Below are 17,931 nucleotides of genomic sequence, written 5' to 3' on the forward strand. Positions count from 1 at the left end.
AATCATTACATTGCACATTTTAAAAACATGACTTTTATGGCATGTGAATTACATCTCCAAAAAAAAAGCAGAATATTCCAGGAGGATTGTCATTTAGGCTACCCTTTTCCTTTCATGAACCCTAAGTCACACCAGAGGTACTTGTTTAGAAGCTTTGCAGGAGGGAGAGCTTCCTGTTGAAATTAGAGCTAATTAGTGACTATTGATCTTATATGTGTTCATATTTGCAGAATAAAAGCCAACACAGTGGGTGGTACATTAGTTTTTAGTGAAGCCCATTAATTTCCAGATAGAACATATGTTGTACATTGTATGTATACACACAGATATAAACATATATACGTAGGTCATACACACATATACATGCACTGCCTGTGCTACCTGGGCTTGGCATCGGTTTATATTTTAAACTCAGTGAACACCATAATGACTGCTCTATAGCCTTTATTCTTTCTGTTTCTCTTCATGACTAGATTCCAGGAGACAGAAAGGAAACTTTTTTGGAAGAACAATGTAGAATATTTATTTCAAATCTCTTTTATCTTCCTTCTTAACTTGGACCTGACCAGATTTGTGTAAAATTCTTTATCTACTCTAATATTTTGGTTTGTAAATTTAGTGATTGATTTCTAATAAGCTGAAATTAGGATAACGATTTGGCTGTAGAAATAAGCATGTTTTCATTTTTATACAGGTTCCCCAGAAAGCACACATTCATCAATATGTGTAGCTGTTTTTAGTGTATTTTAGAAACTAGTAACTAAGCCCTTAATAAGCAAAGTTACCAATTTCAGAAATTAAAATTTTTTTTTTTTTTTTTTTTTTTTTGAGACGGAGTCTTGCTCTGTCGCCCAGGTTGGAGTGCAGTGGCACAATCTTGGCTCACTGCAAGCTCCACCTCCTGGGTTCATGCCATTCTCCTGCCTGAGCCTCCCCTGTGCTGGGACTACAGGCGCCCACCACCGCACCTGGCTAATTTTTTGTATTTTTAGTAGAGACGGGGTTTCACCGTGTTAGCCAGGATAGTCTCGATCTCCTGACCTCGTGATCCGCCCATCTCGGCCTCCCAAAGTGCTGGGATTACAGACGTGAGCCACCGCGCCCGGCCTTAAAATATTTTCTATCTTAAAGAGATGAATCGTTTCTATTGTGAGGAAAGTTTTCTAGTGATGGTATCAGTTGATGGTACTTTTTGGAGATCTGTAGCCTTCATCTACCTTTGGAGAATGATATGCTTTTCTGGTTTAATTAAAGAACTATTTGCACAAATGTGAGCTAAGCCTTAAAAAACACAGCTAATTGACCGGGCATGGTGGCTCTCGCCTGTAATGCCAGCACTTTGGGAGGCTGAGGTGGGTGGATCACTTGAGGTCAGGAGTTCCAGACCAGCCTGGCCAATACAGTGAAACCCCACTTCTACTAAAAAATACAAAAATTAGCTGAGTGTGCTGGCAAGCAACCGTAGTCCCAGCTACTCGAGAGGCTGAGGCATGAGAATCGCTTGAGCCTGGGAAGGGGAGGTTGCAGTGTGCCAAGATCATGCCACTGCACTCCAGCGTGGGCAACAGAGCCAGACTCTGTCTCAAAAAAAAAAAAAAAAAAAAAAAATGGCTGGGCGCGGTGGCTCACGCCTGTAATCCCAGCACTTTGGGAGGCGGAGGCAGGCAGATCACGAGGTCAGGAGATCGAGACCATCCTGGCTAACACGGTGAAACCCCGTTTCTACTTAAAAAAAAAAAAAAAAATTAGCCGGGCGTGGTGGCTGGCGCCTGTAGTCCCAGCTACTTGGGAGGCTGAGGCAGGAGAATGGCGTGAACCTGAGAGGCGGAGCTTACATTGAGCCGAGATCATGCCACTGCACTCCAGCCTGGGCGACAGAGTGAGACTCCATCTCAAAAATAAATAAATACACACACACACACACACACACTCACAGAGCTAATTAATTAAATTCAGTGAATCTCCCAAAGCATAATAAAGGTTACCTGTTCTAGATGGGAAAATACTAAAAGAATCTGGAATGCTTACACTGTCTTGGGTTTGGGACACAGATAGTATTATGAATACATAATTTCTAATTGAAGTGTCTTATCCATGTTCAGTACATTAAATTTAGAATGTTTAACCTCGTTCTTGAGATTAAACATAGTAATTTTTAAAATCAAAATGTAATTTAAACAAAGGAAATGATTCCTCTATGTTTCCACAGTTTTTTCTTGCACATACTAGTTTTTGTAGAGCAGTTGCTCCTACATGTAATTTAAAATTAAGCTATTATGCATAGTGAAAATAATACAAATGAAATATTTGAAATAAAGCTTAATTGTACTTTTTTGCCATCCTTACATATCTAATGCAATAATTTAGAGCAATTATCACATTTCTTTTAAACTTGACAAATGAAGAAAAGTTTAAATTAGGATACATTTCTAACCTATAAAAACGAGGGAGTAGACTTTTTAAAAAAACTGTTGGGCCCTTTTTGGTGTTGGACCCTTTCTTACTCAGGGGAGTCAAGATAAGTGAATCCATCTTTGAAAATTATTTTTCTGGCTGGACACGTTGGCTTACACCTGTAATCCCAGCAGTTTGGGAGGCCGAGGCGGGTGGATCACTTGAGGTCAGGAGTTCGAGACCAACCTGGCCAACATGGTAAAAACCCTTTCTCTACTAAAAATACAAAAATTAGCCGGGTGTGGTGGCACACACCTGTAGTCTTAGCTACTCAGTAGGCTGAGGCGGGATAATCTCTTGAACCTTGGAGGCGGAGGTTGCAGTGAGCTGAGATCGCACCACTGCACTCCAGCCTGGGTGACAGAGCAAGACTCCATCTAAAAAAAAAAAAAACATGTTTTTCTGCCAGAGCAAATAAACTTACATTTTATTATTTTTTCACATCACAGAGACTGTGTTGGCTTTTGGAAATATTATGTTATGAAATAATGTGCTTTTAAGGAATAGTAATAGACATGAGGTTGGTTTCTATATGCCTATGATAACTTAATGATACACTTCAGAAGGCTTCCACTTTCTCTTTGAGCTTGGATAACGCAGAGAGTTCATTGTTGTAGGATGGTGAAGATGCAAAACTAAATCCTTTTGGCTTCTCAAGCAATATAGCTAATCAGGAGTGGGCGATTTCTAACAATGCTGGTCTTTTGAGTCCCTTATACTTAACCCTTGGGGGAAGAATATGCATTCAGCACACTAAGAATTTCTAGTATGTTTATTGATGATCGTCAGAGTTTTCAAGAAACTTTCATTAATTTTTAGAAAGTTTTCTTTTCCGTTTAAGTATTACTGAGAAAATTACCTGACACTAATATGTTTCTATATCATCTAGAATGCATTTGCTTTTTGAAAATTTGATTTGTGTACTAGAGTGGAGCAGGGATCTGCAAACTGTGGTTTATAGGCCAAATCTGGCTCACTGCCAGTTTTTGTAAACCAAGTTTTATTGGAATACAGCCACACCTATTTATTTATTTATTATGTGTGGCTGGTTTCGTATGACACCGGTAGAGTTGAAATTTCAACATAGACCATGCGACTTGCAAAGTCTAATATATTTACTGTCTGGCAATTTACACCAGAAGTTTGCTGACCCCTGTGCAAGAGTATAATCTAAGATAGTTTTTTAAGTGCTAAAAGAAATGCAGTCTGTTTGGCCAGCTGTCATTTATTACTGACAAGATTTCGTTTTTAGTTTGACATTTAAAAATTTGAAATTTTCCACTACAAAGATAAAATTGGATGTGATGAGTAAAGTAAAAAGCTTCAAATATCCATATTTTCTTTCTCAGATCTTCATTTAAGGACAACATAGATATTTAAACGTTTTATCTGTAGGCATTTGAAAACTTGAATATGATAGCTGTCAACTCTTTTAAAAGAGGTATCCAAAAGAAAATATGTGAGCGTTGAGTGTGTTGTTGCTAATAAATTTGCACTGAGTCTTTTAGGAAAACATTTTCTCCTGACCCTTAAAAGGCTTTAAAACCATGTGCCAAGAATTCATCATAGCAGCAGACAACACCCAAAATATTGAGCTAGGGTTTATAAAGCCACCTCCCTCCTCGTCATTTTTTCCTTTAAAGCTTAGTTTCTTTACTTTTAATTACCAGTTCACATTTCTCTGGTTTCTCATCTTGGAATAAATGACATTCACAATCCCTTGAACTGCTTCACCGGGACTTCAGCCCCCAGGAACACATGAGATCCAGGATCCATTTTTCTTTTGCATTACCCTGCCCAGCAATTTCATTCTTTTGTCTGAAGATGAACTATTTTGCAAGATTTCTGACCTTGTCATATAAGGAAGTTCCTTCCACCCAGCTTTAACAACACAGTATCAACACCTCACACCGTAGTTCCTTAATAGTTCCACATACAGCATTTTAGTCGTTCATGCAAACTGTAAACAGCAGTGTGGAGAGGGAGGAGTTTGAGGATATGAGTCTTCCTGAGTTGAGACTTGCCCACTGGCTGCCTCAAGTATACTTTGTTCCATTGAATGTTTGCAGTCACAGAGAGAACTTTATATGACACTCGAAGGAAAAGCAAAAGAGCATTAAGAAGTGTCTGTTTTTGTTATTGCCATTTCATAAATATTTTAGTAGGTGTTCAATTTCATTGGATATTCTTTTTTTTTTTAATTGTCTTTGTACCTATGATTGAAAACGGTAGTTGGTCTATGACTTTTGAGGAGGTAAGTTTCTTTTTTTAATCTATGTATGTCTGTAACATCGGTGTCTGTCTCTTTGAAAAATGCAGTATCCTCCTCCCAAAAGTTACTAACCAAACTTTCCCAGCTGTACATCTCCTATCCATAAGGGGTGAAACTATGAGGACAGTTGTTATCTGCTTTTTGTTCAAATGGTGTCAGTTGTGTGAGATGGGGAGGATATGTTTCAGACAGTGTGATGTGAATGTTAAGAGTTATGTAAGCAGTGTCTCCTGTAATCTTTTCTGAAAGGCAAGAGGGAACCAGTTTGCCTGTTTTGTTTACAGGCTTTGAGCAGTCAGCACATCTGCTTGTGCAAACTTAGAGCATGTGAATTTCTCTGGGCTGACTGAGGTTATTGGGGCTGACTTTAAGTCTGTCTCCCATGGGCAACCCTTGTTAACATTTCAAAATGAACCAAGCAGGGTTACTACCTTTCCCAAGACCATCAAAACCAAACTCTCTTCTCCATTCTAGAATACAGGCAAACTTTTTCTGGAATGGGTCAGTATTGAAAACAGTTTTGGCTCCTTGAGAAGAACTGTAAAAGACAGCCAAGTAATATAAGCTCTGTTTAGCCCTCAGTAGGTAAGTGTGGGCAAGTTCTTTGTAGAAAATCTCCATCTCAGTAGCAGGGTCTCACTGTAGTGCTCAGTAGCACTCACCCTGGGTTCATACTTTGGAGGATGATACTGCATTTTTGGCCCCGTAGCTTGCTTTCCCACTTGTCTGTGAGTGCAGAGCAGGAGTCTGACACTTCCCACTGTGCTGCTTGCTTTGCAGACACTAAATTGAAGCTTCTTGCTAAAGCAAAAGCAAGTAGGCGTGCCCTCTAGGCTATTTTGCTTTGCAGGGACCAAGACTCTCAGTTTCTCCCAAATCTTTTCCCACCCTTGCCCTTGCCCCTTTAAGTGTGTGTCTGTAAGAAAGGGTTTCAGTTGCAACAGTCATTGTAATGAGAAGTTACTAGTCAGAATTTCAGCTGAACTCATACCTCTTTCTTATATAACAGATAATCCATCAGACATTTATCTCTAATCAACAGTGAAGTAGCTACCTGGTATGATTTCTAAATACTTGAACAAAGTACTTTTCCACGAACATCCTATGACTTTACCTGGAGGTTACTTTAACTCAATTCTAAGCATATAATTGTAACCTGAAAAACTGGTAGTGGCAACATTTTCACTTGTGCCAAATGGATGTAATGTACATAATAGTCGAGGGAGGTTTTTGTACTTTGGGGTTATACAAGTACAATTTCAATAGCAATAGGACACTTAACTCGGGTATAGCTATTAAAGTAGTCTTATCTTAGTTTCTTGAAGAGATTTATCAAGAAATGAGAAAAATCTCTTCCCTGGCTAAGCAGCTGCATTGTGAAATATGTCATGTTGAAATTGTGCTGGTATTGTTACTCTTTCCTGGCTAGAAGGAAATTTATTGAAAAAGCTTCTCAAATCTTTTTTTTAATCTAAGTTTCCTGTAAGTATATAAGTTTTTTTTTTTTTTTTTCCATGAAAAGGAGTAATAGATATATCAGAAATAAAGGCTAACTCTCCAGCCCCTGCTAGAAATTGTGTTACTTGGGCAAAGATTGAAAGATTTCATTGTAGAAGCTCTGGCTTTTTAGAAATCTGTTTTTTAGTCTCTACATTTATTATGCTTCTGTGGGAGGGTGGAACTTCTGTAGATTGAGGGAACTGACAGAATCTGATGAGTACAAGTTGCCTCTACAAGAGCATACACAGTCTTCTCAGGAACATCTGGGGAAAGAGTTCCTAGCAAGGCACCACTTCTTAGGAGTTACATTATATCTTGGTCAAAAAGGAGGATCTAATATGGTTTTGTGTAGAATATGACCTTCTAACAGAAGTGGACTTAAAATTTTTTTTTTCTCATTTTGGCATCTTATCCCTTCCAATGGAATTAAAAATCTGAATTTTTTTTTCCTTAATAAAACTATTTTTTAAATCCTATTACAAATATATATTCATTGTAGAAAACTTGAAAACATTTTTAAAAGGAAAAGGACAACAGTAAAGAAAATTCACTACCTACAGTTAATATTTATTGTTTATATTTTTATAATGAGATTCTCCAGTTATTTATTGGGGTTTTTTTCCCCCCCTACAAGGCAGTGTAAGCATTTCCTGTTATTATATATTTCTTTCTTTCTTTCTTTCTTTTTTTAGACAGGTTCTCACTCTGTCACTCAGGCTAGAGTGCAGTGGCATGATCACAGTTCACTGCAGCCTTGACTCCCTGGGTTCAAGTGATCCTCCAACCTCAGCCTCCCCAGTAGCTGGGATCATGTGTGCACACCACACCACCCAGCTAATTTTTTTTTTTTTAGATGGAGTCTCACTCACTCTGTCATCCAGGCTGAAGTGCAGTGGTGCAATTTTGGCTCACTGCGAGCTCTGTCTTTCAGGTTCAAGCAGTTCTCCTGCCTCAGCCTCCTGAGTAGCTGGGATTACAGGTGTGTATCACCATACCTGCCTAATTTTTGTATTTTGTTTTAGTAGAGATGAGATTTCACCATGTTGGCAAGGCTGGTCTTGAACTGACCTCAAGTGGTCCGCCCACCTCAGCCACCCAAAGTGCTGGGATTACAGGCATGAGCCACTGCACCCAGCTGTACCCAGCTAATTAAAAAAATTTGTTTTGTAGAGATGGGGTATTGCCATGTTGCCGAGGCTGGTCTTGAACTCCTGGGCTCAAGCAATCCTCCAGTCTCAGGCTCCCAAAGTGTTGGGATTACAGGCACGAGCCACTGCATCCAGCCTTCTCCAGTATTTTAACACTGAGTCGAATTCTATTGTGAATTTATTTGAAGTATGAAAGTGATTTGGGATTGTTTTTATCTTTTTTAGTAGATATGTTTTTCAATAATGTTTTAATATTCTCCAACTTTTCTAATTTTTTTCCAAAAAAAAAAAAAAAAAAAAGACAGAAATGGGCCCTGGTGGCTGGTTAATCAAGGTGCAATATTTCTTAGCCCTTCTTTTAAAAAACAGGAAAAAGAAAGAAATTGTCTTCTCTTTCAATATAGCAAACACCAGGTTGTTATATAGAAGATAAAATTAACTTCACATTGCCTGGTATGCTATGATAAACTATCTTCCAAAACATATATTTGTCTTCTAGTTTTGTGTCACTGCTTTGTCAAAGGTTTTTGACAAAAAAAAAAAAAAAAAAAAAAAAAGGTTTTTGCCACCTTTGCAGAAAACACTGTTAGGAGAGTAAATCTGAAAAACAGGAAGGTCTCGTGACATTAGTCTTTCCTGTCAGCTGTCTTTTGAATCTCCTATAACTGTTAACAGTAGCAAAGAAAGTAATTTTGATACTTTGGAATGGAAGACATGAAATAACTATTCTGAAAATAGTTGTGAACATACCAAGTTCACAGTGTTTAGTTAAGGAAAGACCTTGCTTCATAAGAATTAGTGACTGGGTTTTTTTTTTTTTTCATTTGTTTGTTTTTGTTTTTTTATCATGTAACTTTGTTTCAGATTTTTCAAGGTTGGGGGGCAGAAACCCTCAGTAATTTATTTTACCTGGAATGTTTTACTCTGAAGTTTTTTTAAAAACAACAAAACTAGATATGACTATTGCTGTCACCCAAAAATAGGTGTTCAGAAAAGTAAATATATTCTTACTCAAAACATAAAAATGTCGACTGTTAGCAAAGTCATGAACCCATGTGTCATGATTCTTGATTTAATGCTCTTAAATATACTCAATATGAACCTGTCTTAGAAAAACAATTTGAAGAAATGTCTAGTGGTTTTCCCCTGTTTCATTCCTACTGTGTCTTGTGGTTTCTCTTGAGGTCAAGGGTGAGACTACCGTGCATGTTTGAAATAAAGAATTGCTTGTGTCTGTGTTCTAGATCTATGTAAAAACCTCACAGGATTGGGGGGGTATGTTCAGAAAGTTTGCTCTTTGTGGCACATGTTTTATAATGAAGTTCCATCTTGAGAGTTTAAGGGACAAGTTTCACCGGGTAGAGAACCGCATCTGCATTGCTAGCTAAACTCACTGTTGTTTCCCATACAGCAATCCTGCCTTCCTGTGCCACTTGCGCCTTCTCCTTTTTACACCTTTGAAAGTTCACTTTGTTGCTTGTTTTTCCTCACTAGTTCTATTCATTTCTGTATGTCCAGACACTAATGCCCACCTCCGGATGTTGTTCTTTTTCTGCAGAGGGAGAACCGAAGATTACAGGAGGCCAGCATGAGGTTGGAACAAGAGAATGATGACCTCGCCCATGAACTAGTAACAAGCAAAATTGCTCTACGGAATGACTTGGATCAGGTAAACTTTAGAAATGAGACTGTGATGACTTCCTCAGGGCAAAGACCAATTTGCCCTCACCGCTGCCCCCACAAGCTTGCTTTGTTCTTGACTTTGTTCTTGATGAATGGAGGAGTGGCAGGGACAGTTTGTGTTAATTGGAGAGAGTGGAAAACACAAGCCTTTGAGAAAGGTTTGGGTCATTTCTAAATAGCATGTGTGACATAACTTTCTTTATACCTCTAAACTCTGTTATGTCTCTGTTGATACCTTTCCTGAACCAATGGCTGTCAGCATAATTATCTGAGAACATCAGTCACCAAGAATATACCTGTACTAATGCCACTCTAACAGTAGGCACCTTACTCTTTGTTCCAGTAAGAATTCTTCTCCAGAATAAATGTGAACTTTTACATGAAGTACCTACATTAAGAGTTGGATTGTTAGATTGATAGGCATCTGAGTGGCTGAGAGCCAGACTGCCCTATTGTGAATGCTGGCACCACCACTTGTGACCCATATGACCCCGGGCAGTTCTTAAGCTGTCTATAGATATAAAAAGGTGTCTATCTCATAGAGATGATACAACAAATAAGTAAAGCACTTCAATAGTATGTGTTCATTAAATGTTAGCTGTTGCTAGGAAGACCTTAAACTATTTAGCATTCCCTTGTTCTTTCCAACTAAGCTGACAGTCTTAGGACCTCCTGTTTTTTCTTGCTAGCATTTTCAGAAATAGTTGGCAATATGGAAGCAGTCTTGTGCAGATTTAAAATTACCACTCTATTTTCTGACTTCTACAAAGTAAATATTCCCAACAGACAGTGGAGGGTCAGAAAAACTGACTCGCAGACTGTTGAGTCTGTAAAAGAGTCATTACCTGTGGTGTAAGTTTGCATTGACAATATTAAAAAATACAAATTCATTCATAACATAAATCTGCTTAAATGTTTAAAATTAAAGGACAGCTGAAAATGGCCCCTGCCACAATTCCTGTTTTCCCATATAGATAGCCAATTTTGTGGCTCAAAAGTTCTAACCATAGTAAAGTTGGAGATAAGACCCATGTTCAGGAAAACAGTGCGGTATCTGGGAGAGGAGGACACTGAGAGAACTGGCACTAAAAGGAGTTCGAAAACAAAAACAAAAACAAGAACTGTGTTGCTTGGGACACGATATGGAAGGTAGAAAAAGCAGCCCAGAGAATGCTTTTTTAAAAAGTTGTGGCCCTGTTAACTACAAACCTCCTTTAGCCCGTCCATTTGGAAGCTGTGAGAAGTGATATAAGAAATATGTGACTAGGAGAGTCAGAACCAAAGAAGGAAGCAGGATCTCCATTCAGTCAGGGTAAATTCAGCCTTAACTCAGTGGTCGTATTTTTGTATTCGAGACTGTTGAGATAAATCAGTGCTATAATGAAAGTCTTGGTTCTATGTTAACTTTCCAAATGGGATTGATTCTACCATTTTGAATCTTTTATCCATTAATAATTTTCTTACGATGGCTGACTAAATGAAACAATTTTTAAACAGTTGGATTCAGTGAGGATGCAGTGAAATGAGCTAAGGAGAATTTCAAAGTTGTTTGGGAAATGTAGTTGGTAATATGTGTTAAGACTTTAAAAGGTTTAAGCAATAATAAAATTAAATTTTACTATATACCCACTATGTGCCAAGCACTAAATAAAGCAATGTATAAACATCATCTCATTTAATCTCCCTAATGACTCCAGGAAGCAGTTATTATTTTAATCTTCCATTTCATAAATGAGAAAACTATATAGATGAGGAAACTAGAGATCCTCTGACTTGTAAAGCTAAAAAAAAAAAAAGATTTGGTAAAAAAATGTATATACAAGTTGTTTACTGCAGTGTTACTTATAAGAATGGAAAATAGAAATATTATAATATCTATGTTCACTAGTAGGGGAGAGTGACAGTTTGACTGTCTTTCTGGAATAATTTTTTTTTAATGGGAAAATAATGATAAAGTAGTTTTTTAAAAATACTTTTTTTCTGTAAACAATAAACACTTATAATGTTTGCATCTAAATTTCAAGGGCTACTGGCTGGCACTGGGTCATCCTATTGGGAAGGGGACCATAGTATACCTAGATAGGGAAGAAGCCCATAAGGAAGTACATCAGAATGTTACTGCCAGGTATCTCTGGGTGATAAGATTAAATCTGATTTTTATATTCATCTTTATAGTTTTTTTCCCATTTAGAATTTATACAAAGACCTTAAATTACCTAACCACCATAGGTTAAGTAAAAATGAGGATTAGAACTTTTAAAAATCAGAAAAATAATGAACATTATAATATGCATATTATATATGAATATAATACTAAATAATATATATAACTTTAATCCAAAAAAAATTATCTTAAAAATCATTTATTCACCAAGAGAATCCTTTATGTGAGTCAGTCTGGAGTGACTGCCATTATAGGTATTCCTGAAGTAATTGGTTATTGAGTACCGGGGTAACTCATGATGTGAGTGCTAGAACAGCCCCTGAAGAAAAGGTTCCATCAGACCTTCATTCTTCCTCTCCCCTCTTCCCTCCTTGACTCTCCCTCTCTTTTAAGAAAAGTAAATATGACCTGGGCCCTCCCTTTTGGAGCTTTTTATCTAGATGAAAGAATCTAGATGAAAGAATAAAAACGCTATTTCATGCATATTTCCTCCTAACTTCTGATTTTGCAGTTTCCTCCTCATTGGGGTTTATTTGCCTACCAAAAAGCTGTCCCTACAGTTGAAGTGACCTGTCCCACCAGTCTTCTAGGAAAGGCCCTAGCCTGAGAGTGGCTTTGCAGGCCTTCACCCAGTTTGCCCAGTATTTTCCCATTCCCAGTTCATGAAAATCAGATCTTTTAACTAAAATAGCAAAACACTGGCAAACTTTAAACAAATATGAAAGCAGATTGTATTTAAGACGACATGTAAGCAAACAAACATGAATTAGGAAATTAGGTACTTTGCAAAAATAAATCATTCCTTACTGTGACCATTTTAGTGCTAATTTTGGGCTTCCTGGACACCAAAGGCTCTTCAGCTTTTGCCTCTGACAGAGCCTTCCTCTCTGAGAACTTGCCCTCTTTCAGATTCCTTAAATAAAGATTTCTCAGTGATTAGAAGTGAAAAAACGTACAACATCTCCATTTCAGTGTCTGCTTACTATCTGCTTTCAAGCCTTTCCTGTCCTTCCCTATTTGCAAGGAACAAAAGAGAAGAGACATGATTAGTACTGTCCTGCTGAGGACCAGGGGTCTAGGTTCCCTCTCACCATAGCAAGTTCTCTTAGCCCAGAAGCTACATGGACTAAATGGAAAATTATTTTGTTTTGTTTCAAGTTGAACGACTGGCCTGGTTATTTCTTTCAGAAATCATTTCTCAAAGATCCTCATTTCTGGTATTAGGGCTGAGTCTTTGCTGAGGTTATTGGTTGATTCATGATTAAATCACACATTGCAGTGCTTGTTTCTCTCATATATGTGTAGCAGGAGCCCTGATTGCAATTAGAACTTTCAATATCAGTGAGACATTATAAGATGTTGGTAAGTGTTTAGACTTGAAAATGACAATGTTTCTCTCAATCTTGTCAAATTATGGTGAAGGCTGTCGGGCGCGGTGGCTCATGCCTGTAATCCTAGCGCTTTGGGAAGCTGAGGTAGGTGAATTGCCTGAGCTTAGGAGTTCGAGACCAGCCTGGGGAACCCGGTGAAACCAAGTCTCTATTGCAGTTTCCTCCTTATTGGGGTTTATTTGCCTTTTGCTCTAGATATCTAGATTTTGCTCTAGAAATAAGTGAAGTTGCCTTAATCTTGACCTAATGAAGACTGGCAGAAAATGTGCAAATAAAAATAATAGGTCTTCTTAGCATAAACATTTAGGTGTTTTTGAAAAAAATTCCTCAGGGAAGTGCTTTTCCCCGTTTTCTTTTTCTTTCTTTCCTTTTTTTTTTTTTTTTTTTTTTTTGAAACAGAGTCTACCTCTGTAGCCCAGGCTGGAGTGCAATAGCACGATCTTGGCTCACTGCAACCTCCATCTCCTGGTTTCAAGCAATTCTCCTGCCTCTGTCTCCCGAGTAGCTGGAATTACAGGTGCCCACAACCATGCCTGGCTGATTTTTGTATTTTTAATAGAGATGGGGTTTCACCATGTTGGCCAGGCTGATCCCAAACTCCTGGCTTCAGGTGACCCACCCGTCTTGGCCTCCCACAGTGCTGGATTACAGGCGTGAGCCACCACGCCTGACCAGCATTTACTTTATAACATTTTTGCAAAATGTTAAAATTTTAGATGGCTCTAAACTGAAAAAACCAAACTGAAGTTTCAGAGACCAAACTGAAAAAAAACATTTATTTTAGTATCATGATGAACATTATGAAAGGATCAGTCTCTTCACAAAGTGGAAATTGCTGTGCGTCCTGTTAAGAGGAAGGCTTAGTTGTAGTCTTCTTTTTTAGCAGGGCTCAAACATTCTGGGGTAGAACCTGAACCAGTGGGCTGCAGTTACAGGGAGAGAGTTGGTTCAGTTTTTAAGAACACTGAAATGAGCAGTACAGCTGCTCTTAAAGTGCCACTCTGTGCCCATCTATCAGAGACTTTGGGAAGGTCTCCCTGCTTTGTGAGTAACCTCAGTCAGTCATCTGGCTTGGGGCTCTAGAATGGAAGTTTTGTGCTTCCATGGTTTATTTATTTATTTTTCTCTTTTTGTTTTCTTTTAAAATGCCATACTTTATGCCAGATGCTTCCATGATGTACATCAGGTGTCTTACAACTTAACTGAAAACTTAACTTGTAGTGTTCTCATTGCATTCTCGAGGTCTACCTCTCATTTTAGTATGTTAATTTGCTGTTAGATTTTCCCCCCTAAAATCTAATACATCAGAGCAATTTTTAGTGTCTTAAAGACTTTTAAGGGACTTTTTCACCTTAACTACCCAACGGTTTCAAATGATCTGCAAACAGAGCTCTAACCACTGGGCTATGAGCCATCAGGAGCCAGAAGACAGGGCAAGCAGAGCAGCTGGAATGCAGTTTCTCTACAGTCACCAGCAGACTGTGCTGGTCTGGCCATCTGGATGTGCAGGAGATATGGCAGAAAACAGACAGAAGGCCGCTTGGCCAGTCCTCAGCAGACTGGCCCATCTGGACATATGGGAGATATGGCAGAAGACAGACAGAAGGCCACCCAGCCAGTTTTCACCATTACTTGGATAACATTTTGCTGCTGTCAGCCAGGGATAGCTTCTTCACATAATTGCCTCTCCTCTGTGTCTGGGTTCTCTCTGCTGAGCTCATCCTGTGGTCTTCTGCCATCTCCACCACATGCAGTCTACATCTGCAATGATTTAGCCACACCTCTTCATTCAACAAGTACTTAGGGAGCACCTATGCTGTACTTGGCATTGGGCTTGGTGCTTGGGATAGGGTGATGAGCAAAAGAGATATGGTTCTTGCCTCCTGGAGCTTAACGCCTAGTAAGCAAGACAAATAAATCCCATGCGTAAGTTGTCATGACAGTCCTATCAAGGGAAATATGAGAGATTTAGATAGGGGAGCTAACTTAGATGGGAGTGAGTGGGCCAGGGCTGAGGGCATGCTTCATTGCCATGTGAACTTGAAGTCGTGGCCTAAAAGGTGAGAGCCCGGCATGTTAAATAGACATCATCATTCTAGAAATGCGATCTTTTCTTCCTGGATTCCTGGTCCATATTTCCGTTTTCTTCATGGCTCTCTCTATCATGGATTTTTGGTCTTAATTTCTCCTTACTAGACTCACTGCCCTGTGTGAGTGGCCATGTGGGCAGGTTTACCTCAACTAGTCCTTGAATTTATCACCTAATTGTTGTCCTCAGACCAGCCTGTCTGCTCCTCCTCTCTGAGTCAATCCTCATTCTCCACCAGTTGGAAGTTTCTGTGTGAGGCTCTACCCCTTCATCAGATCCATCTGCACAGAGTGAGTGCTGTTGTAACATCTAAAACTCTGTAAGAAGCATTTAGAAAGAGGATGGACTTTGATGTTATTCAAATCTGAATTCAGATCATGACTCTATTAAATGTGTGACTCCAGACAGTTTGTTGGATCTTTCCAAACCTCAGTCATTATCTGTAAAATTATTGTTGGTGTGTGGATTAGAAATAATGTGCGCCAACTAGCTGGCACATAGTTGGCATTCAGTGAAAGCAGTCATCCCTTGGTTGAGCTAGGAGGGAAAAGAATGACTTGCAATAATTTTGGAACAGCAACTGAAGATTGGGTTTGGAGAAAATTTCCACACACTTTCTTTGCCCTATGTATGACTGTGATGTACCATGATTTGCAGGCAGAAGACAAGGCAGATGTGTTGAATAAGGAACTCCTCTTAACCAAACAGAGGCTGGTGGAGACTGAAGAGGAGAAGAGGAAGCAAGAGGAAGAGACTGCCCAGGTAAAAGGAATATGTAGGCTTTTCTTTGCAAAGGTATGTAGGTAGGGAATTGATTAATACTATAAAAAATCAGGAAAATTAAATTTCTTCTAAATCAAAGGTGATGTTAAAGCGGTAAGTAATTGAGTGTACTTACTCAACATTTTTGTTCAACATTTCTGACATCTTTTTTTTTTTGGAAGTGTGTTAAAAGAGGAGGCAGTATTTCTACCCTTGAACAGCTTTTAGGAATTTGCCTTTACTGAGATATTTAGCAAGAGTGTTGAGTTTTCTCTAAGTTTAGTAACTTGGAATTATGATCCAAGAGCTTTGACGAATCTGCAAATTTTGTGTTGTATCTCCAAGACAAAGACTTCTCTGAAGTAGTTTATGAGCATTGTTAAACCGAAAGCCCACAGAGACTTCTGCTGGGAGTTGCCACACAGCCCCTGCCTCAATCAGTCACACTTCATTTTCCTGATTCACACCTTAAGGAGCATCAGTATTCCTGGCAAAGCTTTCAAACCTATTTCCTGGGGGAATATAAAGAAACCTTTTGAGAAGCAGCCTTGAAGTTAGCACCCTACACTCTTCATGGGAGCTGTAAGGCCAATTAGCCAGAAAATGCCACCAGTGCAGAGCAGTGTAGGACAGGGGCAGAGAGGCCTATCGGCCCAAGGAATTGGAGCTTTCCACTTCCCCAAGGAAGAACATGCTGCTTCATCAAGGTTTTCTACCCCTGTCAGTCCCAGCTAGGGACCTGACACAGATTAGATTATGAGTCAGTTTCATCACAAACAATTGAAGTCTTCTGCCAAGAGTGTGTTTGAATTTTACTAATGTAGCTAACTTATAAAGTGAGGAAGCATCTCAAATCGTGATTAGCTTATTTTAATGAGTTTCATTCTGAGACATCAGTAATACTAAATTTAAAGCACAGCATAAAGCATTTCAAAGATCTACATCCAAGCAACCAGAAAAAAGTTCCACTAAAGTTACATGTGGAGGAATGTGTCATTTAGCACCTTCCAGACTTTATAAAAAGTGTTCCATGGTTTCTTTTTCCTTGGAATCTGATTTAGTGAGTCTTTGGCATTTACAGCGGTCCACGATATATATTTTTTACCTACTCAAAAATTTTCAGGGGCTGATTACCCAGTTTTAGATTATTTAGGTTCCTTAATGGGTTTTGTTTTTTCTTTACTTCCTGCCATCTTTGGACCACTTAAGCTACTCTAGATGAGGAATAAAGCTCTTGGCAAATGAACTTAACCCAGGTTCTACCTGCTCCATGGTTCCATAGACATATACTAGCCTGTAGGCAATTGATACCTAAAATGGGAAGGAATGTGACATTTGAATACTCACCTAGTATGTGGCAAGAACAATGCAAGATGCTTTGCACTCTCCCTCCCCTCCATGTGTGTGTCTGTGTGTGTGTCTGTCTGTGTGTGTGTAACTATTTTAATCATTATGGTACCCTTGTAAAATAGGGATTATTCCCATTTTCAGAGGAGGAAACTATGGCTTAGATAAATTTAGTGACCCTTGCTCAGAGACTCTCAGCCAGCCAAGTCTGTCCTAACATCAATGGGGCCTTATCATGGGAGGCAAGAAGGTTACTGTTTATGTCCTTCAATTGGGTCAGATAGAGAATAAAGATCAATATAAACCACGGAGTTTAGATCAGTGTAACTTACCAATTGCTTTTAGAATTTTAGAATCTAACAGATATGAAGAAATTCAGAAATCTAATGAGGAGTGCAGTTATAAATTGCAATAATTTATGAACTAGCAATTACAGAGTATACACCATTAATAATTTGAGATGCTGTACTGCAGAATGCATCTCTTTATTCTGATTATGTACTTAAGTTTAAGCAGAGTTGTTTTTTGTTTGTTTCATTACTTGTTTGTTCAACAACTTGCAGAATTTAATTCTTTCCTTTGTATCTGGTAGCACGTGAGCTTTTCCATCACCTTCATTTTCCTATATGCCTAGAATTCTAGAGGTTCTGGGCCACAAAAATAACTGTGGTTATAACTATAGCATTCATAATTTAACATTTCAGTGACTGTAACAAGTACCTTCCATTATGTGTCACTTTAGCTCCTTCTAAAGTCAGTTTCTTTAGTCCCTGAATCTCCTGTCCTTCTCAAAAGCTCTTATTTTCTTCTGTCTTTTCTAACTCTAGTCTCCAAAGCCTCTTGTTTCTGTCTCTAGAGAGGTAACAGCAGTAAAGGTAGACTATAAATAAGGAGGCCTACAATGATTTTTTTCAGTAATTTATAACATCAAGAGTAACAAATTTAGCATGCAGTATTGCCTTGATGTTTTGTTTTAGACTCTTACAAGGATAAAGATAGCTTCAGAATGGACACTTATTTAGCAATATGTTTAGAAGTAGCATAAGCAATTTTATAATGGTGTTGCTCATATGTCTCATATTTTATAGAAAAGAAAGTAAGGTTTGTGCATCTCTGGAGAT

The 17,931-nt window shown here is 38.5% G+C and overlaps 1 protein-coding gene across 17 annotated transcripts in view; it reads left to right on the forward strand.

Annotated features, from left to right (window-relative positions):
* Positions 1–17,931, forward strand: part of RABGAP1L (RAB GTPase activating protein 1 like) — a 799,577-nt gene that overhangs the window by 764,305 nt on the left and 17,341 nt on the right. For 15 of the 17 annotated variants that reach the window (XR_010581946.1, XM_065531860.1, XM_065531858.1 and 12 more), the window contains 2 exons: positions 8,933–9,043; positions 15,359–15,463. Coding sequence is in view for 16 of the 17 variants with exons in the window: in XM_065531860.1 (XP_065387932.1) it covers positions 8,933–9,043; positions 15,359–15,463 (216 nt within the window). In the remaining variant the exon portion in view is untranslated. Of the gene's footprint in view, positions 1–4,361; positions 4,709–8,687; positions 8,733–8,932; positions 9,044–15,358; positions 15,464–17,931 lie in introns of those variants that run through there. The other 2 variants (XM_005540049.4, XM_065531903.2) reach the window with 2 other exon arrangements.

The sequence above is a fragment of the Macaca fascicularis genome, chromosome 1, assembly GCF_037993035.2.
Source record: "Macaca fascicularis isolate 582-1 chromosome 1, T2T-MFA8v1.1".
NCBI classification, from domain to species: domain Eukaryota; kingdom Metazoa; phylum Chordata; class Mammalia; order Primates; family Cercopithecidae; genus Macaca; species Macaca fascicularis.